Genomic DNA, 27,150 nt, shown 5'->3' with positions numbered 1-27,150 from the left:
GAGATATTAGTCCATAATTACAGGCCCATTTTCCTATAATGTAATTGTCTGATTTTGGTATGAGGTTAATTCTGGTCTCATATAATCACCCAGCTACTTTTCATATCTCTATTAACTTTCAAAATTTTCAGATTGCATTCTGGGCCTCAAAAATATTTCATCTTGGCACACTGACCATAAATTTCTTAAAGCCAACTACTTTCTAAAACCCTGTATTCTCCATAAAATTACCCTGAACTAAGTGGAATCAAGATGTTAATTTCTTATAGACATGTCTTATTTGTACAAATAGTCACCCTACTCCATTCAAGGTGTATTCTACCATAGCATATCAAAATCCAATGCATATGTACTTTTGTAAGATATTATAATAGGGGAAGCTGGGTAAGGGGTATACAGTGTCCCTCCATATTATTTTTTAAATGCATAAAAATCAACAATTATATTTAAAAATTAAAAGTTTAATTAAAAATATAATTCCCTTATTTTCTTTCTCTCTTCTTTTATCTCTTTAACTGCATTGTCCTTTTGTTTATTTTATTTTTTTAATGTTTATATATTTATTTTGAGAGAGAGCAAGCAGGGGAGGGGCCGAGAGAGAGGGAGACAGAAAATTCCAAGCAAGGTCGGCACTGACAGTGCAGAGCCCAACGTTGGGCTCATTCCCATGAAATGTGAGATCAAGAGTTGAATGCTTAACCGAGACACCCAGGCACCCCTACATTACCCTTTTAAATAAACATGTAAAATTATATATATCAAAACAAAATCTTTTCCTCTGACTCTTTACCTAGATTTCTCTACCAAACCTTTCAAATAATTCTCTTTTTCTTGTTGTTTCAGAAAGATAGAGACTACATTTTTAGGGTAAGGCCACACATTAGGTTGTTTAAAGGAAACTGTATAGCATACAATAAATTCCTGTGTATCTTGGCTCTTTCCCATGCTATATTTGGAACACTAGAAGTCCTTCTAGATTATAAAACAAACATGGGGAAAAGCCAACTAAAGGCCTCTCTCACTTCCACATCTACCCAATCTAGTCCCTTCTCCCATAGAGTTTAGCAGTTCCTGAGGTCAACCTCCTCAGTCACAGGACTTCACAGACTTCAGAGTGCAAAGATCAAAGCTAGGCTGATAGCATGAAAACAAAAGCTGCTCATATAGAAAGATTAGCACAAACAGGAATTCTGGTCATTATACTGAATAAAAATCTGAGAAAATCAAGGCAATTCATGCTAACTGTACTTAAAATGCTGGAACCAATTACTCAAAGAAATACTTTTGAATTCTTGATTCTTCCTCTTACTGGCTTTCTGAGCTAATGTGCTTACTTTAAATAATATTCTTCCTGGAAGACTGATTTAAATATCAATGCATATATTCTTCAATCAATTAAAAGTACTGATTTTCATGGTTACTAAGATCACATCACAATGAAGAATTCCATGGTCTACGTGGCCACACCTTTATTTTTTAACTTAATTTTCACCCCCTTTGCAAAATTCCAACATTTATTACAAATCTGGGCCATTGGTCCTCCATTATAAGGTCAGATACTTGAAGTCATATTAGAAAAGTCAGAAAAAAAATATAATGACCTCCCCACCCCCACTTTTTAGAACATTAATAAGGGCAGTTCTTGAGGCATGGGGCTGGCTTAGTCAGTAGAGCATGCAACTCTAGATGTTGTGTTGGTGAGTTTAAGCTCCATGTTAATGTTTACTTAAAAAAATAGTTTTAGGGGAGCCTGGGTGGTTCGGTCGGTTAAGTGTCCAACTCTTGATTTTGACTCAGGTCGTGATCTCACAGTTCGTGGGATCGGGCCCTTGGTGGGTTCTGTGCTGACAGCATGGAGCCTGCTTGGATTAGGATTCTCTCTCTCTCTCTCTCTCTCCTTTTCTACCCCTCCCTCACTTGTGCCCTCTCTCTCTCAATAAGTAAATAAACATTGAGAAATAGTTTAAAAAATAAGGGTGGTTCTTATGTGCTAGAGACTATAGTTATGTAATGTTACATTTGAAAATAAAAATCACACAAGTAAATGGTGCTGCCAACCACAAAGTGACTGCATTACTATAGAATATGTTACCGGCCTCTTTTTCAAGTACTGACAGAGTCATTGCTGTTCACTTTCCCATTTTCCCCAGGAGGGACTTTTCTGTTTTGTCATCTTAGAAGGCACATAGTTTGCCGTCAGATTGGCTTCAGATTTAGTTGGGTATGGAACTGATATATCAATAGGCTAGAATGTGAAAATTCTTTGTATGGGTAGGAAATCTCTTATCTTTGCTTTTTCAAAAAAAGCCTCAGCTCAAAAAATGAGGGATTTTTTTTTAATCCTTGTATTACAGCTTTATGATGGAAGCTCTCCACAGTGTTGTTACATTTATAAGCACCTCATAAGCTCCATTTTAGGGAAACATCGGTTTTCTCTAATTTTTATTATCTATATTCCAGACCAAAACCTGCTGGGCCCAGTGAAGGGATAAATGAATGCATTTGCCAGTTCAGAGCAGGGCTTGGAATGCCCAGAATTGAAAAGAGAGAGAGAGAGAAAGAGAGAGAGAGAGAGAGATGTGATGCATAGATCTGTTTCAGTATCTAGGAAGGTCATCTCTTCAGCCTGGGTAACATGATCTTGTGCTCATCATCTCACTTCTCAGAACTGAGCTGCATAAACTACTATTTTCATTTGCTTTTATTTGCCATTTTATTTGCGAAAATCGGTGACAAAATTTCAGTGGCTGTAATTATTATAATGTTGCTATGAACCTCTCGAATGACAAGCCAGAGATGTTGGGGCAGCTTTGCTCAGGCAGAGATCAATATAGCCGTGTAAATAAGTGCAGGACCATAAATCTTGGACTCCAAAGACCAAATAGTGCCGGGTCAGAAAGAAAACACATATTGGGGAAATACATATTTATTAAGAAACACTTATTTAAAGCACTTTGAATACAGACAAGGTTAGTGATTACATGAGTTAATTAATTAATTTTAGGCCATTTGGAATATTTAAAGACATGTGAAACTCATACTTGCTCTCAAAGACTAAGGATCCCTAGTTAGAGGTGACAAGACTCATAACTATGAAAAGATAATGCATAATGCAAAACAATAATTGCTAAGTGTAGACAATAAGTGCTATTGGAGTTCACAGAAGGGACAGATCACTTCCAGACATATTAACTAGGCAATATTTCATGGAGAATGTGATATTTTAGTGGAATATGCAAATTAAAAGATTAAATGTTTGTCAAGTGTCTATTGCGTACAATGCCCTCTGCTGAATTCTGCATAGGAATAATGGAAATTTATATCATAGTCCAGCCCTAGAAGAGTTTATAACCTGGTCAAGAAAATGACTTATAAACACATAAAAAGCCAAATAACAATCAAAGATATATTTCAAGGCAATGCTGGAAGTGATCACGACAGAAGGCGGTTTGTGATTAGTTATGCTAATTAGTTATGCAGCAAACAATTACTTTAGACATTAGCAGAAGACACTCACTTTCCTGACCTCTTAATAGCATTTGACAGAATAATTTCCTTTTTCTGTCAACTACGACTCCACATGCACCTGGTTTCCCCCTACTACTCTAACTTCTCTAAACACCAAAGTAGATCAAGGTTCAGGCTGTGGGTTTTTTCTCTTTTGTCTACATTCACTCTGTTGAGTATCTGATCTGGTTTCATGCCTTTAAATCCTACCTACATGCTAATGGTTGACAAATGTTTATCTCTACCCTAGACATCATCCTTGAAAGCTTGCTTTGCTTATATACAACTCCCCAGTCAAATCTCTATGTGATCGTCTATGAGGCATCTCCAATTAACATTAGTCCAAATCTGAGCTCCTAATTGTCCCTTTAGGATTTACTCCCTTACAGTCTTTCTCACCTTAAAAAATGGCAGCTCTGTTTTTCTAGATGCTTGGGCAAAAAACCCTAGTGTCATCCTGGACTTTTCTTTCTCTTAAAACCCATATTGGATCTACCAGCAAATTCTATTAGCTCTACCTTCAAAATTTACCCAGAATTAGACCACTTCTCACCTCCTCCATTACTTTCACTCTGATTCAAGAACCCTTCAATAGCCACCTAGATTATTACACCTGCCTCATGACCCATCTCTCTTTTTCCATCCTTGTCTCAACCAAGCAGTCAGTGTGATTCTTCTAAAAATATCAGTCAGATCATGTCCCTTTTCCTCTCAAAACCTTTCAATGGCTTCTCATCTCGTTCTTATTAAACCTCACATTCTTATGATGACCTCTGATGTTGTGCATAAGATGATTCCTCATTCTCTCTGACCTCACCTATTTCTACATTCTGGCCTTCTCTGTGTTCAGTGAACAAGCCAGGAATACTACTGTTTCAAGCTCTTGTTGTTTTCTTTGCCTCAAATGTCCTTCCCCTAGAAAACTCGATGGCTTGCTCTTTTACTGTCATCAAGTCTTCACTCAGCAACTCACTCCTTGACCTCCACCTCACTCTGTCTTATACTGGGTTCCCTTAGAAGCAGATCCAGGGGCACCTGGGTGGCTCAGTCGGTTGGGCGGCCGATTTCGGCTCAGGTCATGATCTCGCTGTCCGTGAGTTCGAGCCCCGCGTCAGGCTCTGTGCTGACCGCGCAGAGCCTGGAGCCTGTTTCGGATTCTGTGTCTCCCTCTCTCTCTGACCCTCCCCCGTTCATGCTCTGTCTCTCTCCGTCTCAAAAATATATAAACGTTAAAAAAAAAAAATTTAGGGGCGCCTGGGTGGCTCAGTCGGTTACACGTCCGACTTCAGCTCAGGTCACGATCTCATGGTCCGTGAGCTCGAGCCCCGCGTCGGGCTCTGGGCTAATGGCTCAGAGCCTGGAGCCTGCTTCCGATTCTGTGTCTCTCTCTCTCTCTGCCCCTCCCCCCTTCATGCTCTGTCTCTCTCTGTCTCAATAAAATAAACGTTAAAAAAAAAAAAAAAAAAAAAAAATTTAAAAAAAAAAGAAGCAGATCCAGATAAAAAGCATTTTAGAGCAAGTCATTTATTTGAGATGATCCCCTGGAACAGCAGTTAAGGAATAGGGAAATGAGACAGAGAAGGAAAAGAAGACAATCTAGGGTACATTCAGGAGCAGATTGCCTCTGCAACCCACTGAGGCTCATATCCCACTGGGGACTCCAGGGCACTATACACAACACACCTCAGAGTTGTGCCATGTGAAGGGTATTGATCCACCAATTCCCGTTAAACAATGTTTGAGGGATGCTCCTGAGAGTGTTCATTCCACACACCCTGGACTTCCTTGTGTGTAGACAGGGCAGGAATCTGTGGTAGGAGAAAACCTTCAGATACAGAATCAAAGACACTAGCAGTAGGAAGCCCTTCAATGTGTAAAGGAACACTAGGACAAAGGGGATTGGGTGAGGCATTACCAGGGCTATAGCTTCCCCCAACTTCTCCATTTCCTTTTCTCTGCTTTACTTTATGACTATAACATTTAACTCTATTTACATGTATATATTTTACTTATTTATATCATTTACCTGTCTCCTTTATGAGGCATGAATTTTTGTCTCATTTGCTCATTGCCATATTCCCCAACACCTAATACAGTGACTGGGACATGAACAGAAATAATCGCTTATTGATTGTTCATGAATGACTTCAGACTGGGTGAATGGTCTAGGAAGTCCTGGAGAAGGGATAGAATCTTTGTCAAATAAACACTGGTTAGGCAAAGGCATGGTCAGGAGAGTAGTACAAGAGACCATGAGTGGAGAGCTGTGGGCACAGAAGTTGTAAGTGAGCTAGCATGTGACAAGTGTGAGGATAAGCCATCCCTTTTGATTGGAGCAGACAGTTCTTATAAAATAAAAATAATTGGAGTAAGACAAGGTAGGTCTTGGCCAGACAAAACTGTCAGTCTGGGGAATTTGGGGTCTTCTCTATAGGCAACTGGGGGAGAACTGAATGTTTTAAAGGAGGGGAGTTCATCATTGTGTTGTGAACCCCATTAAACTTATGTTTATAAAAAGACTGAAAGTACTAGGCAAGCTGATTTGGGGAACCAGGAACAAAGAAGAGTTTAGAAGCATTTTCAGAGATGCAAAAGGGGACCCAATAGAGTTTTATGGAGTCACATAAAAGGCTCATGGATGCTAGAGATTGTGTGGTTAAACTATTGATATCTACGGTCCAGGTGACACAGGAGCGAACTTGTCATGACCCTGGGGTTTGGAGTCTGGAACTTGGTGGTGCAGTTACTACATTCAGTGCCCAAACATCTGCCCTTGTATTTTGACAATATAACTCACATGTTTATTCTATACTTTCTTAAAGAATTTCCAAAGAGTCACAAAATTTACTGGATCTTCAGCTTAGAAGGGCTATTCCTAGCAGTACTATTTGTCCTCAAGCACTCATATAAAATTTTAAGTAGGAAAGAAGAGCAAACCTGAAGACTACCTCCAACCCCAGATGACTTCTTTTCTGCCTGTCCCTGTGTCAAGGCATATAAGAGAAACAAAGCCAGGGACCCTTGGTCAACTATCCACTTTTATCCAAGGATATCAATATCAGCAGTTTACTTTTCTATTAGTAGTCAAAACAAAGCTTGGAATGGACTTCTCAATCCTCTTCTTTTCTCAGAGGACTCGGGAATTTCTTAAATTTGACCACAGTCTCTGGTCTGGCCTTCACTCACCTCTGTTGGCTCTGCTTTCCCTCGTGCACAAGTTGAGTGAGATGTCTGTCCCAGAATCCTGACCTGACTTTCAGCAAAGGGACTGACATCTCTGCACTGATACAGGTCTGTCCACCTTATGTCTTCTGGCCTGGGATGTTTCCTGGCAGCTATCGGGTAAGTTGGGCATTTAGCTGCAAGATTAGTTAAGACTTGCTGTCTAGCCATGATATTGATTCAATTTGTAGTTCAACTCAATTAGCCAGTTTAGAATCTAGTTTCACAGCAGGAAATTTCACACATACAAATCAGTAGTTTTGAGAAACCTGATGAAATAATGGCTAGCTTACCCTGAAAAGCTTTGTAATCTAGAAGCCAACTGTCTGAGTAAATGCCCTAGTAATTAGATAATTATCCTAACCCTGTGGTTGCCAGGGCCTTCTGCCAACATCCTCTTTTCCACTTGCTGCAATTTCTGTCTCGCAAACCTTTCCTTCTCAATTGCCTCACTAAAAAATAAAACAAGACCTGGTTCTTTCCTCTCAGAATGTCCCTACTGCATTTCCACTTATTCTAGTTTTTTATACATTTCCAGCTTCCCTCCATGCTCCTCTTACTTTTTACAATTAGTCTTAATATTATTGCACTTAAAGGAGCAAAGATTAATAATGGGGCAAACTAATTTAGGGAACACACCTAGCCCTCCCCATAATGTTGTACATGGAAATGCCTTGCAGAAGGCGTAGATGGCACCAAGGTCCTGTTAGACTGAGCCAGATGATGTTCAAGGTAGATTTCACCAGTATGAATTCTAATTAAGGGCCCACTTTGGGGCCCTGTGTTGAACATAGATTTGCTGCCAAGCCACACTAAATAGAAAACTGAAGTCTTTTCCAGAAACCATTTCCAGAGAAGCATTTGATTGATGACAATCACTGCAACCCTCAAAGTCAATGCTATTTATTGTCTTCCTTCTTCTATAATTGGTGTGTGTGTGTGTATGTGTGTGTGTAACTTTAAAGTTGTGTGATTTTGATCTCAAATTAGAAGCCTAAAACATATATTTTTAAATTGAGGTCAGGACAATAATATCCAGTTGGGGGCTTTTAATCCATTGGTTATTAGAAGAAAAACAATGTTTGTAATTGCTACTATAATTTGCCAGAACTTGTTAAAAGCCTTAAGAAATATTAATAACTTCATAGGTCTCCTGATTGGCTCAGTTGGTTGAGCACCTGACTATTTTGGCTTAGGTCATGGCCCCAGGGTCGTGGGATCGAGCTCCATGTTGGGTTCTGCACTAAGTGTGGAGCCTGCTTACGATTCTCTCTCCCTCTCTCTCCCTCTGCCTCCACCCCTGCTCACACACTCTCTCTCTCTTTCTCTAAAAAAAAAGAAAAAAAGAAAAGAAAAAAAAGAAAAAAATACCAACAACTTTAGTTCAGTAGTTATGAAATTTATCACATGGAAATAATCATGCATGTAAACCAGGTTTTCACCAGGAGAGCTCGTTGTAAGAGTGAAAATGACATTCTATTTAGATTTCAGAGATTTAGTGACTGGTTATGTAAACTAAAGTATTTCTACATAATGTTGACATTAAAAATGGTGCAACTCAGGAAAATTAATGATATGAAAAAATGTTCCATTTTAAAACATTATTTGAAATACATAAATCTTTTGTACAGTTGCATACACTCAGAGAGAGAGAAAAAAAATTTGGCAGGATAGACCTCTGAATATCAGTGGTTATTGCAGTGTGGTAGAAGCACAGGTGATTGTATTTCCTTTCTTTTACTTTTCTGCCCATCTTTAATTTTCTACAATGAACACGAACTACTTTTATGATAATAGTTTTTTTTTTTTTAAGAGTTTGTTCCTAGCCTTCTTTTCAATGTTCACTTTTAAAGGTGTCTGTGATTGAGGTCTGTGTGATATCTAAGCATGGTTAGTTCTTCTTCCCCGTGGGTTAAGGCCGAGTGTCCCAGGGCTCATTAAACAGAAAACTAAATAAACAGGCGTTTCCCAAGTGTAAACTAAGGAAACTTGGTCTCTGTCAGCAAATTGTCCAGGTTTACTAATAGACAAACTGAGCACAACGGTTTGTCTTTGTAGCTAAAGTTAAGTAGAAACTTATAAAATATCCAGTTAAGGTGATATTTTTAACAACCAAATTAGGTAATTTTGCTTTTGCTTTTTCAAGCCATTTTGGATCTTTATCTACTGTACTTGTAATTCAGAGCCCAGTAGAGTGATTGCAAGGAACATTTATTGATGGCTCCCACAGAGTAAATAGATCATTTCAATTGTAGAGATTAAATTCAATTTAAATTATCAAACTTTTATTGAGTAACTAGGTATGGGCCCAGTAGTATATTAGATCCAGTGGGGTATTCAAACAGCTCACAAAGACAAATGTCCTGAAGGAGCTCACAGTTTTGACATAGAGACAGATAAATTAATAAATACCCCTGATATTCACTATATAGTGGGTTTCAGCAGAAGCATTGAGTAATACAAAGCCAAAGTCATGGAGGCAAGGAGAGGGAGAGGTTAATTCTAATCAAGGGAACAGGAAAGTTTCTTAAAAGGAAGTGAGATTTTTGGTTAGAAATAAAGTGTATTAGTCCCCATTTAGTTATAAGTAACAAATAAAATTCAAACTAGCTTAAATAAAAAGGCAATTTATTAGCTTCTGTAATAAGGATATCTTGCCTTAGGCAAGGTAGATCCAGACTTAGCTTCCCTCTCTGTATCAAATTTATGGCAATCAAACTCTCCACAAAGATGACTGCCAAAGATAGAAACTTATATACTTAGCGCTTACAATCCAGGCCCTTCTATTCATTAAAAATCTGGGAGGATCCTCATTGGTTCTACTTGGGAACCTGCACATCCTGGGCCAATCACTGTGGCCAGTTAGGTCACATGTCCACCTTGTAGGGAGTGGGGAGGGAGTCAGGGTACCATGACTGAATTCCACCCGATCAGAGTTGGGGAGCTGTGGCTTCCCCCCCCAGAAAGCAACAGAAAGGAGAGAGATATGGGCAAAACTACTGGACAAACACTATCATTGCCATCTTCATTTCAGACAAGTAGAATGTTGTAAGGTAATATGAGGGCAAAGGATCTGTGAGCGAAACGAAGAGCTCAGACAAGGATATGAGTGCAGGGCAATGCAAGAAATGCTTTAAACATAGTGCATTTAAAGTGCTTGTGCAGTCCAAAGTAACTCTACACCAATGATTATAGCCACCCAATTGATGAAATGTTATAGGTGTGTTTTCCTTTACTTAGATATTTATACCTGGGAGTTTTGCATACATGGAACTGTAAGGTTAACGTTATTTAAGTGTAATGAGAACTTGCCACATGAAGTATATCCTGTGATGAATATGTTTGTAAAGCAAAGAGTTAAATTGGCACCAGAAACACTTACCTTTAATTTTTCTGTTTTGTACATTTGAGTTATTATGTATTGACTTTGCTTAGGATAATGTATACTTAAGACTAAAGCTTTTTTTCCAAAAATAAAATTTTAATCCATTTAAAATATAACTTAAGCTTTTAGAGCATTGCCCATTTCTAGTAAATGATTAATAAATGTATATAAATGCTTCTTTGAATTCATATCAATAATTATAAAGTCATCTACCAGTTTTAAAAGCCTATTTGGATCAGACATTTGTTTGTTCCTTGGCAAAGCAATGACTGAATGTGAATTTAATTTATGATTCACAGAATCCCCATGGGCCCATGGTGATACAGACGATTGAAACCAGGCCAATTGATGTTTTAATCCTTTCTGTCCTTCAAAAAGAAATAAAATTAAATTCTATATTTTCGTTACTTAGTATTTGCTACATTGGGCTAAGATTACAGATAGAATATAGAATTAAATCCTTACAAAAATGAATTTGAAATCTAAATTAGACAGATAGACAGAATTCTGACCTTGAGAAATAAATTGCAGAAGTAACAACTTTGTGAAAACCTCAGGAACACATCAAAAAATCCAGAGATGGCAAGATATTCTGTCAGCATTTGCTGGTATTGGACTAAAGAAAAGGATTAAAAGATGAATTTCCAGTTCCAAATCCGCCCTGAACTTCATAATTTTGAACATGGTACCTCTTTTCACTCCACATGAGCTTTTCTATCTTCAAACTAATTCATATCTTACAGAAAAGTTGCAATGATCTATGAAATAATAAATACAAAACCTTTAAACTTTTCAGAAGAAAGTTTTCACATTATTATTTCACAAAATGAAATAATAATAGGGTACACTCTATCAATTACATCTGATCTTTTATCATATAAAGCAAGTAAACTGGGAATGAAATTTTATGTTAGAAAGATTCATTTCAAAATATGATTTTAAGAAGTGTTCAATGGTTCATCTAAAGCGAACCAATCTAGGGACACCTGGGTGGCTCAGTCGGTTGAGCCTCTGACTTCGGCTCAGATCATGTTCTCACAGTTTGTGAGTTTGAGCCCTCCTGAGGCTTGCTGCTGTCAGGGCAGAACCCACTTTGGATCCTCTGTCCCTCTCTCTCTCTGCCCCTCTCCTCCTCATGCTCTCTCATTCTCTCGCACGCACACTCTCTCAAAAAATAAATACACATTAAAAAAAAAACTTTTTAAAAATAAAGTCACTCAATCTACAAAAATTTAATTCATACACAACTTTTAGAAAACATATTTTGCACTATGCAAAGTTACCCCATTGTTATTTAATTAATACACAATGCTTAAAGCAATTCCTTAGAATAAAAATGTGTTAAATCAGTGGTACCCAGAAATATGTGACATTTTTAGCCATTTAAAATTCTCATTTACAAAAAATGTCATGTAACTGCTACCTACCTTTTAAATATTTTGCATAATATTAAATATACTTTGTAAACTAGAAATTGAAAGTCTTAAGTATCCAAAGATTTCAGGCAGAACAGCCATATGTGCCCTATCTTATTAAAAAGAGTACTTAAAGGAACATTTTGGGAGATACTTAGATACCTTAAGAGCTAATAATGATTGCAGTATAATCATGGAACTACAGATTATTTTTAAATACATAAAAAACTTAAATTTAAAATTTTAAAAATAAAATCAAATAATAATTAAAATATTGAAATAAACCCACTACATAGAATCACATGGAATTTGACAACACATAAGGCTGGGAGTTTTCTTGAAGACAAGACTGATGATAGGAAGGTGAGGAATTTCCCATGATGGTTCGGAGGAATGCGGCCAGCTAGATGATATTGCATAAGAAATAACTGACGTAGTCAACAAATTTTAAACAAGGTGGAATGTGAAGCAATGCTTCCATGTTTAATAACAGAGTATCTGTATCAAAATAATATCTCTGTCTGGTATGGGGAATAACAGATGAGTCAAAGTCGAAAACGGATGAGATAAAAAGATGAGCAGATTGTCTCCCTCCTCCTCTCCCTCCGCCATAGACCTAGCACATCTAGAGAAACCAATGCTGAGAGCGTGAGAAAACAGCTGCAGTGTTGACTTTTCATCTACAGAATTCCTCCACATCGGCCTCTAACCCTATACCCTTTGTCCCAATTTCCCTAAGTTTCTTGGCCTCCTTTTTTGATCCTTAGGTGAACTCCTTGTGTCTCTCATCCCTAATTTGCTGACCTGGTTGTGAACCAGCAGCTCTGGTTTTTACCTTTGAAGCTCTTCCATGACTTACTTGGTGATTGATGACTTGATTGCCCACCTATGACCTCACCTACTCCTACTCCTACTCCTATTCCCAGTGGTAGCCCAGTGAAGCCTGTATCAATCTGCTCATGAGCCAATTAGATGCTATCTGATTATGAAAGGAGATCAGACTTAAACTCAAGAGAAAGATTTAGAGTAAGATCCAGCAATATCAGGGCACATATCTCACCAAATTCTACTTAGATAGCTTAGGATGATTGGTCATCCCTCTACTAATCACCCAATGCCTCTGACAGAGTTTGGTTTCATTATAATTCTTGAGACATAGAAGACCCTCAGGAAATACTTAATGAAGGAGAGATGAATGAATAAATAAAATATTATAAGCACCGGCTCTAAGATCTAGGAATGATTATACTGGTTTTTGAGGGGGTGCATGAAGTTACAAAATATGATGAAACTTTAATTAGTAGAACATGTTTGGTGAAATTTCCATTCACATTTCTTTTAAGAAAAAAAGCAGGAAGCAATTCAGTACATCTACTTGTCATCGCTTTTAGAACATCTGTGGTTTTAGAACAGCTTTGAAAATAGTTACTTGCCTAGAGTGAGGTCTGACTTCTGCTGTATAAGCATTAAAGTGTTCTAAATTCATACACACTGGTACAATACCCTGAGAGATGGCAGTTAATAAAAATACTGATTAGGTGGCTTACGTCTTCTTCATAATCTGGTTCTTATAGGAATATGCACATGTACATCCAACTCATTAAAACTTGGTCAAAATAAAGAAAAAGGTAACAGATGCACCATCCTTTTTTTTTTTTTTTTTGCATGAAAAACTGCACATTTACTCTAGAAATCCCAAATAAGAATGTTTACAGCAACGGTTGATGGAAGCAGCATGGGCTGACACAGAAAATGCTTACTGTTTAGCAGGAGAAAATGTCCTAAATACATTGCGTCTCTCTCCATCAGCTGATGCTCAGTGTTTGTGTTTCTTCAGATTGATCGGCTGGACGTGGATAGCTTGTTTAGCAACATTGAATCCGTGCATCAGATATCAGCCAAGCTGCTGTCATTGTTGGAAGAGGCCACAACAGACGTGGAACCGGCCATGCAAGTAATCGGTATGTTTATTCTCTTCTCCAGTTCTACAATACAACAGGAAATAATATTTTAATAACCTCCCTTTGCTTTGGTTTTATGTTTCTGACTCACTAAGCTTCCCGGGAGATGTATAAATGCTAAGCCCATCTTCAGGCTCATTGTAATTACACAAACTCTGTATTTATCTTCAAATGGGTTTATATCCATTTGCCGAGGTCCCACAGTAGCACTAAGCACACCATTTGCTTTTTAATTTTCAATCTTTCAACCTCTTTGCCTTCCAGATGTTCTCTCATTTTGTTTTATGGCTAACACTTACTTGATCCTTAAAGAATTAAATATTTAAATACTTTAATAGCTTTAATGATTTTAGTCACAGTGTTTTTCAGATCTTAGGCCTATGAATCCATGGACTTTGGGATTGTAAAATTTTTTGCATAAAGGGATTTTATAATATATAAAACACACGAGTTCTACTTTCCCATGCTTTTCTCTTTTTTCTCTATATTATTTACTTGCCAAATAGATTTTTACTTTCAGTCATAGATTATTTTCTTACTCTGGTGAGATTTGTCATTGAAAAAGCATTGAGCCAAATTTTTATTCCCCTCATTTCTTGGGAGTTTCAAAGGGAATACTGTGTTGTGAACTTTTTGAAGGCTGGTCACACTTCTGAGAGATCATACACATAGTGCCATGGAGGCTAAGACTTCTTTAATTTTTTTTTTTATTTTTCTATTTTACACATAACATGCAATGTATGTTCACTGCAGAATTATTGAAACATATCAGGAGTACAAGAATAATACACCCCTCCAATGCCACTATCTTCCCTGAAGTAACCACTGTTACCAGTTTGATGTAGATCCTTTCTTTGAGATATATACAGAGACGCAAACACACACTCGCACCTTATATCTTTATTCATAATGTCTTTGTTAATGGAAATCAGAGTTATAAAAAATGAAATTGATCTTGTTTAGTATTTACGGAAGACTCAAAGTTTAATAAGCAAGGCTGAGACTATGCAAAGGTGAATTAACCTATTTGTAGTGTTTTACAGACCAAAAGGTCAGCTCACTCAAAAAGATTCTCCTACTGACAGGTTTATGTTTAATCATTATTTGTGACTGAATGTCCCGGTTATGTACTGAATGTTTGTGTTCCCCAAAATTCATATGCTGAAGCCTTAACCCTCAATGTAACGGTATTTGGAGGTGAGGCCTTTGGGAGGTAATTTAGGTTTAGATGAATCATGGGTCCCCCCCATGGTGGAATTAGCATCCTTATAAAGAAAGAGAGAGAGACCAGAGTCCTCTCTCTCCCTCTTCACCACGTGAGGACACAAGAAGGGAGCTGTCTGCAACCCAGGAAGGAGGTCTCCACTAGGAACTGAATCTGCTGGCACCTTGGTCTTGGACTTCTCAGCCTCCAGAACTGTGAGAAATAAATGTCTGTTGTTTAAGCCCTTCCTCCCCCCAGTCTGTGGTATTTTGTTATGGCAGACCAAACTGACGAACAGTTTCCATCAAGTTGTAAATATATTTTCTAAAGAAAGGACTCTATTCATTATTACTTCAGTGTGGACTCATTGGCCATTCATTTACTAACTCACTCAGTGAATATTTAGTAGGTAGCAGCATGTTCAAAGGTACTGTGCGGCATTGTTGGGTATCAAAAGATGAAAGAGATCATCTCTGTCCTTCAAGAGTTTGCCACTGAAAAGCTCTTTGAATTGAAGGTGTTTGTATAATACACCCTCAGACTATTTTCTACACTATTGCAGAACTTCAGGGGATAAAAAGTATTTCTAGATGGGGAGTCACAAAAGGATTCTTGAAGATGTTACTTGGACTTACAGGTCAGATTTCAACAAGTGAGGTCCAGGTCCCGAAGACTAAGTAGAAGCAACAGCATGAACACAAGCATGGGCAGCAAATGCCAAATGCCAAGCATTTTTAGGAAATGGTGAGAGATCAAGCCAAGCGGGAGTGAAGGATTCATGGAAGGAAGGAGTAAGAAATGAATCTGTCAGTGTAGAATAGGGGCGGACTATACTTCGAATCAAATTTGGAATTCACTCTGCAGGTACTGAGCAGCCATTAAAAGATTTTTTCAGCAAGGGTGTGATGAGACACACAAGTTTCTGGAGAAAGAAAACTATGGTAAGTTGAAGAGAATGGATAGAAGGAGAAAATGGGTCATAGATCTGTAAATAGGTTGTTATAAATAACACAGTTGTGTGGTAACAATTATCTAGGCTAAAGTGGATACAGTGAGAATAAAAACTGGGGGTCAAATTCAAGAGAAATGTCAGATAAAACATAAACAAGACTTAGGGGTTGGTTGCATGTGCTGGAGTCAAAGACAATTCCAGGTTTAAGAAGAGAAGTATCCTGATTTACCTAGAACATTCTGGTTTTAGCCTTCTCTTCTAGCAGCCAGTCCAGTTGAGCATTTGTCCTGGATTTTCTCCTTTTTAAAGAGGATCATTATTAATAGCTGCACTACAAGAGAGTTGGTAAGACCTCTTCATTGTACTTCAATTTCTAACCAGTCTCTCCTAATAGAATATAAGAGGCAGGTGCACTTGACATAGTTCTCACCATAACACATGCTAAACTCCGAAAGACAGCTCATCTCCCCTTTCCCAACCTTATGAAGTGCAACATGCACAATGTTGGCTGATAAAAAGATGGCATTTGGACACAAGCAGCTAGTAACATTTTCTGGTGGTAGCGGGAGATGTATCTGATTCTACAGATCCTGCTGCCACTGGGTAGAGCACCTAGTCTATCATGGCCTGTGATGGGTGGCCCATGATGGGTGGCCCATGCCATGACCTGTAAGAGCCATGAAGCCACCAGGATAATAGTCAGTGGGTTTTAGTGAAACATATAGGGAATTAAAGATTATTTGTAAGTGAAAAATGTGTGGGAAGTAGAGGCTTAGCAGTCCTGCCACAGAGAGTATCCAGATACTGTTGCTACAATAGTCTGGTAATTTATCTTATGATATGAATCCATAACTTTTTCATTATCTGGTTATGCTTATTTTATTTTGCAATAAACCCTTTCAGAAGCAAGCGTTTAATCTATGCATATTTTATAAAAATTCAGTATTGATCTTCTGTTTCTCAAGAAAGTTGATGACGAACCCATAACACACAGGATACTTGACATCCACCACGGGGTCCTAAATGCTATTGCTGACCATAAGACAAGCAGAAGACAGAAATCTGCTGAAGGAACAGCAACACCTACATCAAACGTTAGTTATTTTTTAAGAAGATTGGGCCTATTATTTTATTTTTTTTTAATTTTTTTAATGTTTATTTATTTTTGAGAGAGACAGAGACAGACCATGAGTAGGGGAGGGGCAGAGAGAGAGGGAGACACAGAATCTGAAGCAGGCTCCAGGCTCTGAGCTGTCAGTACAGACGTGGGGCTTGAACTCACAAACAGCGAGATCATGACCTCAGCTGAAGTCAGACATTTAACCAACTGAGCCACCCAGGCACCCTTGTGCCCATTATTTTAACACCTTGGCATTTGGCATTTCCTGACCGTGCTTCTGTTCATGCCGCTACTTCACTTGGAAACTTCTTCTTGACCTCCTTCCCACTTGTTGAAATCTTACCCATACTTTTGAGCCCAGGTGCGTGTGGTTTAGCACTTGCGGCTGCGGAAGATGTGTTTCCATAGCACTTCATGCAGCAGGGCTTCATTAGGTCAAAGAACAGTTCTCCTAAGTTCATTTCTCTCAGTTTTAGTTCTGAGTTTCCTCAGGCCTGTGAGAATGTAAAGCAATGGCTATTAATGAGTTGACACCAATAGCAGAAGAGTTTACAAACCGTTAAATTATGACACTTTTATAACAGTGTGAGCAGATGAGTTAAATAAAAAAAATCAATTAATTCCAACAATGATTTAAAAATGTTTAACCAATTCACAGAACTGAAGAAAAGCTTTTGGAAGTTTACTGTGTCAAAGGGGAATTTTCTGAACTTATTGTAAATGTTAGTGTTATTTTTAAAAGTAAACTAGTGAATGCAAGTGATAATATGAATACATATTTGTGAGTAGCACAGCAACTCAGTAAAATAATGTTTTTACCAAAGTAAGAAAAATATGGAGCAGAAATTTACTTGAGATTGATCATGGTGATTATGTACAAAAGCTGTGATATTCTGTAAATTGACATGGTGACTGTAGTCAAAATTCACAAGTAGTTTAAATATACAAAGTTAGAGTAAGCTACATACATGTGATATTTGGAGGATAAAGTTGATGTCTTTAAAAAACAATCTTATGCATGACTAACACTTTATTTGCTTCTAGTGTCACTGATCAACTTTTAGAAATAGACATTCTGTTCAAAATTAGTTAGAAGTCTTTAGTTAAAATATTCAACAAAGAAAGGGGGGGAAGTAACATCAGCTTTTTAATCTGTAAAATTATAATTATTAAGCACAAAATTGCAAATGGGAAGACATTGAAATTTATCCCTACTGAAACAAGGAATTAGCTTTAAAAATGAGAGTTTCTATTATGTAAAAGATTTCGTTTTAAAACTCTATAATTCTACTTTAGAAAACTTGATTTATGGAAAGAAGTGTTGATGGAATTCCTATTAAATAGGATAAAGTTATATCCTGTACCAGATTTTACAAGATCGATATTTGGAAAAATATTCAAAAATCATAAATAGAAACACCTTTTTGGTGAGCTTATTTTGCAAAAATAAAGAAAAGAATCCAAATGGAGGCTAAAAGTCAGTACTTTTGGAAATATTTCAGCCCAAATATTTATGTATTTCAATATAAAGAGATATGTAATCATAATTTTAATATTTTCCATTTAGCAGAATTTTCTTTAAGCTTATTAAGTGCCTCTGCACTTACAGAAGAGTATTTTCCCACTAAAAAAAAATATGGCCTACGTTTTTGAGCAGCAATATATATAATGGTAGTATTGGATTTTAACCCATAGAATAAAATAAATATTGAGTTCATACTGATATAAATAAGTGAGGAGAAAGGAAACGTCTTTTTTATAGTAGATTTCAATGATTTAGAAGAAAAGAGGAAAATCGAAAACCCCCATTAGCCAAACAGTACCGTCATTGTTGCAGACAGAATCCACTGATCAGTGTTTGATTTAGTGCCTGAAAGTTTGAGGAGAAATATACTTTCCATAGTTTCAAAGTTTCTCCTAAGTGACTATTAACCTTAAAGGGAAAGATGGTAATTTTACAGTGAGAAACCAGGCAAAGACCACCTAACCCAAATGATCAAGGTCAACAATGCCAGGAAATAACATGCATTCACATCATAAACCTTTAGTACAATGCACTGAGGGGGACACAACATCATACCTGTAGCACTTTTGCCCCAAATATGTGCAATTGTGTTTGATCACGAGAAAACACTAGACATTAGCAAACTCACATAAGGGACACTTGACAAAATAATGGATTGATATTCTTCTAAAATGTCAAATTAATTAAAGATAAGGTGAGACGGAGGAACTGCTGTAGTTTAAGACTGCAGCAGACTAAGGAGGAGTAACAAATAAATGCAAGTGAAAGCCTGGATAGATTCTAGAACAGTAAAAGAATGTAGTGTTGACGTTCAAATATGGTGTTTAGTTAACAGTACCAAAGCACTCGGAGTTCATTTCCTTTTCTGACAATTGTACTGTGGTTATCCAAGATGTTAACCCTGGGGAAGCTGAGTGAGGGACACCTGGAAACTACCTGTACTATTTTGCAATTTTCTGTTAAGTATAAAATTAGTTAATTAGAAACTAAAAATACTATGGTTTAGAGAGAAAGCTCAACTGAACGTGTTCACAATTTCATTTACTGTTTCCATAGCGTAGTGGTTATCATGTTCGCCTAGCAGAATTTCATTTACCAATCATAAATTGCAACTTCGAGGAAGATTATAGAAAAATAAATTAAAAAATAAAACAGTAAGGCCATATTTGAAAAAGAAAGAGTAGGATTCATATTTTAGTTTCTGTACCCTTTACATGTGGGTTAGCATTATGGTTTGCTTTGGCCAATAAAATGTGGCAAAATGATGTTCTACAACAGCCTTGTGACATCCACTCTCCGCTCAGGGATAGAGCAGGCTCAAACTACCCAACATTTCTTTTTTTTTATTTAAAAAAAATTTTTTTTCAACGTTTTTTATTTATTTTTGGGACAGAGAGAGACAGAGCATGAACGGGGGAGGGGCAGAGAGAGAGGGAGACACAGAATCGGAAACAGGCTCCAGGCTCCGAGCCATCAGCCCAGAGCCCGACGCGGGGCTCGAACTCATGGACCGCGAGATCGTGACCTGGCTGAAGTCGGACGCTTAACCGACTGCGCCACCCAGGTGCCCCCCAACATTTCAATCAACACAGTCAAGGCCTTGTACATGTGAGTGCGGCCTCCTCAGCCAGCTGGTTCCTGGTTACAGATTGCAAACACGTGAGTAACCCCATCAATGACACCTGGAGACAAGGCACCCCAGCTGAGCCTCACTCAAATTGTCAATGCAGAGAATTGTGAGCAAATAGTGTTGTTTTAAACCTTTAAGTTTTTGGGTGATTTTTTTTTCCTGCAGCAATAGCTAATACACATTCATAGAGATTAATTCAACTTAGATGAAAAAAAGCTTGATCTGGAAAGTGGATTTTGAGCTTGGACTTGAAGGATTTAGAAAGGTGGAGATTGAAGGAAATGACTTTCTAAATGACAAATGGCATAGAGGCCCCAAGGCAAGAGAGTATAGGAAATTCTCATAAAGGACAACAACAACCTAATGTGTCTGGAGCATAGTGGCAAGGAGGCCCTCCATGACCCATACATAGTAGCCGAATCAATACAGAGTTCACTGGCAATTTCTTCCCCATGCCACCAACAGCAATTTCTACTACTAAATCTTTCACCAGGATAACCTGATTTTTGGTGAGACGTTTCCAAAATCACGTTACCACAAAATGCAAGCACAGGTATTCCATTTCTCTGTCCTTAGATGGCACGAATGAGAAGTTGTGATTCATGGCTCTAGTGCCAAAGGGAAACTTTCCAGATACCTAGATAAAACCAGAAGGAGGATTTTACTCACTAATAACCTTGGGGTTTGGAAGAAGTTCAAGTTTAAGCACAGAGGCATATGTTTGTAGATATGAGAGCTCTGGGAAATGGTCTGGACTATCATGCCAAGATAAAAACTGGATTTTAAAATCTTGACTTCAGCAGGCTGTCTAAGTAGGAAATGGGTTCTAAATCTTTAGAGATGGGAATATGAGATGTGGCTCTTGTTTCCACTTAAAAGGATGATTATTCTGTAACAATTTAAGAAAACAGTGAACAAAGACAAAACAAGTAAAATGATAGAGTTTAAAAACGCAAGGGTTTCAATATCAGGTCAACTTAGGTATACATCTTGACTCATCCAATTACTACATGTTCAATCTTAGGCAAGTTACAAAATCTCGTGGAACTTTAGTTTCTCATGTGGAAATCTGAGGTAATAATACTTGCCCCATAGAGTATTTGTGAAGATTAAGTAAAATCATGTATAAATAATGATGGCCCAGTGCCTATTCTTAATAAATATCCAATACATGATATTACTAACTTGCTATACTGAGAATATTAAATTTACCCATCTATTTACCAAGCTTTATTTCTTGTGTATGTAACCATTGAATAAAATGTGATTTTCCCCCCTAGAGGTCCTGATCATGTTTTTGAAACACTTAGATTCACTGGATATGTGTAGCTTCTAGATGCTCCCAATATCTGTGCATCTTGATGATTCACAGAGCTAATAAGGCAACACGTTTTCTTCCACAAAGCATGATTTAACATATCAAGTATCATTTCCACATTCGATAGAGTGAATATCAATGCAGTAGTCACTTTCCCAAGATGGCTCTCAATAGACCATGCCTCTCACGCTGCTATGCAGTCTAGTCCCATATTGACTCTGGACTGGCCCTGAGACTCACTAACTCATACAATGAAATGGAAGTGACACTGTGTCAGTTACTGAGCCTAAGCCTTAAGAAAGCCTGGAAGTTTCTTCTTTTGTGAGGAACCTGCCATTTAAGAAGTCCAGTTACCCTGCTGGAAATACCACATGGAGAGGTCATATGGAAAGAGATTAGACCTGAGACTATATAGGGTGAGAAAGTGGCTCAGCTGTCCCAGAATCCTGGCTGGTGCCAGCCTTCCATCTGTCCCTGCCAAGGCACCAGAGTTGTGAATGAACCATCTTGGACCAACCAGTCAGTTAAGCCCTGGGATGACTGCAGCCCCAGCAGGCATCAGGAGGGGGGGCGGGCAGAAGAACCACATGCCTGATTCCAGCCAACCCACAGAATTGTAAGAGAAAATCAAAACAGTCGCTGTTTTAAGGTTCTAAGTGTTGAGGTGGTTTGTTACATAGATGGATAACCAAAACAGGGTTTGCTTCCTCTTATATACATTTGCAACAATGCTGTAATGTTTCAAAGAATTAAAAGAAAGACTGAGTTTTGAATATGTTTGAGTCTATCTTCTGTGCTTACGTCGGGCACACTATAGCGAGAACCAGAGCTGAAAGAAGCTTGTGGTAAAGGAATTGCACTTTCTCATATGCTTTTTCCTGAGGGTGAGTTTCTCCTTTGAGAGAAAGACAATTTAGAGCTTTCTGTTCTTTGAAGGTGTAGTGGGTGATGCACTGTTGTTCTACGGCAGTACTTTGTTCTCCTAAAGCAGTGTCTCTTGTACGTCCCTGAAGCAGGAATCTGTGCCTTTAGCAGTGATTTTGTGAGAAGAACATTAGTCACTGATAATTCATGTCATGTTGCCATATGGGAAATGCCACACTCACCTGAATAATTCTTCTACAGTGTGTGTGTGTGTGTGTGTGTGTGTGTGTGTGTGTGGTACTCAGGACACAGGTAGGCTCAACTTAGTTAATTCTGGCCAGCTGGGACAGCCCGGGAACATCCCAGACCCACATACTGAAAGTGAGGCCAGTAGGGGCAAGCCCCAGATGCAGCAGCTGACAGATGAGGGCATTTTATTCTAAATGTCAGCAGTAACAGAAAAGCTATCAGACAGCGTGCCTGCCGGAAAAAAGGTTTTTTGGGGGTGGGAGGAGGTCAAGAATAAGCAAATCCATACATGAAAGGAAAAATCAGCAGGAAGCCGTCAGCAGGGTACGATGTGGGGTTGGGCTTCCAATCTCCTGAGTGTGGTCAAGCTGGCTTCCTAGGGCTACAAGGACTTATTTCTTGGAAGAAAAATAAAGCCAGAGTGGCTTAGTAACAAGCTCTACAGTTCTGTTCTCCGAAGAGAATGTTAAGTTCTAGGAACCTGCACTGGGGAGCCGGCTCATGAAGGTCCGTGGCTTAGCTGTGCAGTCAGATCTGAATGGAGCGTGGGAAAAACAAATATTGTGCAGAATACACATAGAAATACAGTGCCAAGTCCAGAGTTCTATGAGCCCCTGAACACTTTCCCAATAGGCAGGGGGTGAACATGAGAAGGCGTTTGCAGAGGCATAAATCTTATAGGTACACGGTAGCCCAGAGAGAACATGGCATTTGGGGGGAGACAAGTCTGTGCTTTCATGCTGACTCTGTCACCACTAGACCTATGGCTGGGGCCAAGACACTGGGGTCAGTTAGGATTGCACTTGCCTACCTGGAATAGAGACCTCACCAAAGAACTTAACTGAAAAGGGGCCGTTCTCCTCCCATAACAAGAAATCCATAATTCAGTAGTCCAAAACTGGGGTGACTACATGCTGGCTCCTTGCAGCGTTTTCCTTCATAGTCCTTGTGTGGTGTTTGGCCTCCTGGACTCACGATGGCTCCTCCACTGCCAAGTATTTCTTCCTGCAGGCAATCAAAGCAAAACCACCTTCTTCCAAGGCTTGTTTCCAAGCCTTCCCAGGGACTTCAGCCTATATGTCATGATTTCATTTCACACACACACATTTCATTTCATACACGTATACATGCACACGTAAATACATACTCACACACGTGCTTGGCCACCCCTAACTACCAGAGATTGGAGAAAGGTCAGTATTTTTCATTGGGTGCGTTGCTGGTCTAAATGTTGTTTGTTTAGAACAAGGAAGAATGGATAAGCAATTAGCAATAGATGCCACCTTCATTTGTTCGTATTTCAAATGGGAACAGCAGGTCCTTCATGGCGTACGGGTACAAGACATGAGGAATACTCCCATTAGAATGTAAGCTCCATGAGGGGAGGAATTCTTACCTGTTTTGTTACTGTTGCTTCACCAGCACCTAGAACAGTGTCCTCAGTAGCACTGAGTGAATGAAATAAATGATGGAGAGAATGAGAAGTGTTCGGTACCGTGGCTGGCCCACAGAAGGAACACAGTGATGGTTGTTGCTTTTGTTACCAAGTCTGCCTGTGGTTTGCCCTGTGGCATCTTCAGAGGCTGGTGGGTAGTATAGTGCAGCTAGCTGTAGCAGAGGCTAGCACTCTTGAAGGAGATATTTACTAAGGTGAGAGACAATGGAGAGTCGTGGATTAGCCGAAGAACGGAGTCATTGGCGCTATCCACCTTGAGGGGGGAAAAGTTAATGTATCTCTTCCTCATCCAGCCAGTAGAAATGTTTTAACTTTCAAGTCTCAGAGAGCTAGTGTTTTCTTAATGTGCCACTTTTTATAAAAATGCCCACCTAGAGTTAAAGTATCCAGGAAGTCAAAAAGGTTTGGGAAGAGACCATGAGTTATCATCAAAATAAACAGCAATATTCTTGAATGTTAGCATTGGAGAAATACTTAAGAAGCATCCAACCACCTCACTGCAAGAGCCCGATTTGCCCCAAATGCCATCACTAACTCTAGACACAGCCAGAAGGAGATCCTAATTCTTCCTTATACAAGTCCTCTTACATATTATACACAGTCCATCTCCATGCCCGCTAATGCTCCTGTTTGTCTTGCCCTGCATCTAGGTACTTCCAACTGCCAGGTATGTTGGGTGGATGCTGCCTCAGCTGTAGAATTGCTTCTCCTTTGATAGACCCCTTCACAATGATCACTGTCCTCCCAGCACTAGACACGGCAATGGCCATGGAACAGGACCCCACAACCCCATTGTGGCTCCCCTCCTTTCTCTTTTTTCTCTTCACAGTTTAGCTAGCCTTACTGGTCCCACTTCCTCACCTCTCCATCCTGCCTCGCATGATACCTCTGAAATTGCTGTTACCATGTCACCAGAGAGCTCAGAATTGTCAAATCTAATTGCCAAATTCATTTTTCTGAATTTATCTTACTCCAGAGCTTCTGAAAATTTTTTACCAAAATATTCCTGATACCAGAAGAGAAATATGAGCACCAAGGAATGTTGAATTATTACCCCAAAGCCACTGCCACAGACATGAAACAACTTTGAAGTTTCATTTTATCTTAAGAATTCATGAAAAAAAAAAAAACAAAAAAAGAATTCACAAAAATTTTCCATTGCCTTCTTTTCTACGAAAATGATTTTTTCACAAATGTCTTCTTAAAATTGATACTCAAGGGATTTGATTGCTTTAATCCCATGGTTGCATGCACCACCTGGCACCTGTATTTGGTTTAAACTTCATAACCCTAACCAGGGTCACTAGGGTATGCTTAGTTGTCAGTTTTATTTCCAGGCTAGGTAGGAACTAAGTAAGACTCAAGGCCAAAGGTGATGGTTTCTGTAAGCAGCATATACTCTTCCAATCTCTTTCTTCTCATCTCCCCTCCTCACTTTACCCTCTCCTGGAAAACAGAAGGGGACTAGGAAGGAAAGGAAGGAAACATATACATGATCTGGCATTTTGGCTGGCTAATCTACTGCCTTGTTCAGTCCCAACAGCTGGGCTCTCCTCCAAGGAGGCTAAGCAGACTGGGGAGCTCTCATTGCATCTCCTGGGTAAAAGCTGTAAGCAAAGCTCTTTCATTTAGGGGTGGCAGGTTTACTTAGCTGTGAGTCCCTCAGGGGAGTGACAGCCAGAGGCTCATATTATCTCACCCAGTTCTTAGGCATTCTTTCTAGGGAGTAGGTCATATCTACCTTTTGTCCTCAAAGCCTTCTCACTCCCTTCTCTGTGTTGTGTATACTCTGCCTTGACAAACCAGTTTTACTTAGAACTGCAGAAATTTTTTTTGGGATATATCTTAGACCATAATTTATGCTTAAGATTTTAACTAAAATTCTCTTTTAACATCACTGTATGTAGTTGGTTTTTAGAGTTGAACTTATTACATATTTTTTCTTGCTAATAGGAGTAACTTTGTACTTTTAAAAAGTATATTTATTTATTTTTAGAAAGAGAGAGAGAGCGCATATGCAAGTGTGAGCAGGGGAAGAACAAAGAGAGAGGAAGAGAGAATACACTGATAGTGGAGCCTGATGAATGAGCTCAAACTTACCAACCAAACTCACGAACCATAAGATCATGCCTTGAGCCAAGATCAAGAGTCCAACGCTCAACCAACTGAGCCACCCCTGTACTTTTTTTAAAGGTTTTTTTATTTATTTATTTATTTATTTATTTATTTATTTATTTATTTATTTAGATAAAGGAGAGGTGTGGGCAGATAGAGAGAGCAGAGAGAGGGAGAGAGAATTCCAAGCAAGCTCCGCTCTGTCAACACAGATCCCGACGCAGAACTAGACACGGGAGTAGACGTAGGGCTCGATCTCACTAACTGTGAGATCATGACCAAGCTGAAATCAAGAGTCAGATGCTCAACTAACTGGGCCACTCAGGCACCCCAGTAACTTTATACTTTAATCTCTGTGTCTTGATCATCTCAGGCCGCCGTAACAAATAACCTTAGACTTGTTGGTTTAAAAATAGATATTTATTTCTCACTGTTCTGGAAGGTGAGAAGTCCAGGTCAAGGTGTCTGATTCCTGGTGAGAGCCCCCTTCCTACTTTGCAAACAGCTATCTCCTCACTATATCCTCACATGGTGGATAGAGAAAGCTCTGATGTCTCTTCCTCTTTTCACAAGGCACTAATCCCATCATGTGAGCTCCACACCCACTATCTAACCTTAACCCGGGTATCTCCCAAAAGTCCCACCTCCAAAACCATCACACTGAGGGTTAAAGCTTCAACATATGGATTTTAGAGGGAAATAAACATCCAGTCCATTAAACTCTTCATAAGTAACAATTTAGGTAATATTTTCATAGAATTTTTGAGTTAGATTTTATGGGCAGTAAAGAGGGTCTCTTCAACTGTCATGATTCCTCCCAAAATATTTCCTTATGGAAGAAGAAGAAACATTGTGTTGATTAGAATTAAGGTCAGCTGGTAGAAACAGCAAACAAAACAAAACATTACCAGCTTAATTAAGAGATGTCCATTTCTCTTTGGTGTAATAGTCTCAAGGCACGTATTTTAGATCTATACAGCAGCTCTGCTCTGCAAAGTCCTCTGGGATACAAGCTTCTTCCTTACCCATATCTTCATGTACAAGGTAATGTTCAAGTTCCAGGTAGCAGAACAAAGGAAAATATGGTGAAGAAGGGGTTAATGATGAGCTATCTGCCTCTTGAAGTTCCTGGATATTGTCACAGGACAACTTTTTGCAGTTTTCGTTATATGGCCACCCCTATTGCAAGGGAGGCTAGGAAATGTAGTTTTTATTCTGCTGTAGCCA

General features: G+C 38.8%; 1 protein-coding gene and 1 long non-coding RNA gene across 3 annotated transcripts in view; one reads left to right on the top strand and one right to left on the bottom strand.

Moving 5' to 3' along the window:
* LOC109247707 (uncharacterized) overlaps nt 1-21,774 on the bottom strand; it is a 29,222-nt gene extending 7,448 nt beyond the window's left edge. Inside the window, exons 1-2 of the long non-coding RNA XR_002071841.2 lie at nt 20,421-21,774; nt 13,290-13,514 (exon numbers count right to left, since the gene is read on the bottom strand). This is a non-coding gene — a long non-coding RNA (uncharacterized LOC109247707). The remainder of the gene's footprint in view (nt 1-13,289; nt 13,515-20,420) is intronic.
* The window catches only part of ARHGEF38 (Rho guanine nucleotide exchange factor 38), a 131,055-nt gene that overhangs the window by 49,713 nt on the left and 54,192 nt on the right, over nt 1-27,150 (top strand). For both annotated transcript variants that reach the window (XM_019416446.2, XM_019416437.2), the window contains exon 3: nt 13,367-13,490. In XM_019416446.2, coding sequence (XP_019271991.2) covers nt 13,367-13,490 — 124 coding nt within the window. The remainder of the gene's footprint in view (nt 1-13,366; nt 13,491-27,150) is intronic.

The sequence above is a fragment of the Panthera pardus genome, unplaced genomic scaffold (genome assembly GCF_024362965.1).
Source record: "Panthera pardus isolate Hobbes unplaced genomic scaffold, ASM2436296v1 HiC_scaffold_13, whole genome shotgun sequence".
Classification (NCBI taxonomy): domain Eukaryota; kingdom Metazoa; phylum Chordata; class Mammalia; order Carnivora; family Felidae; genus Panthera; species Panthera pardus.
The sequence above is the reverse complement of the archived record's forward strand: the minus strand, read 5'-3'. Positions and strand labels throughout refer to the sequence as shown.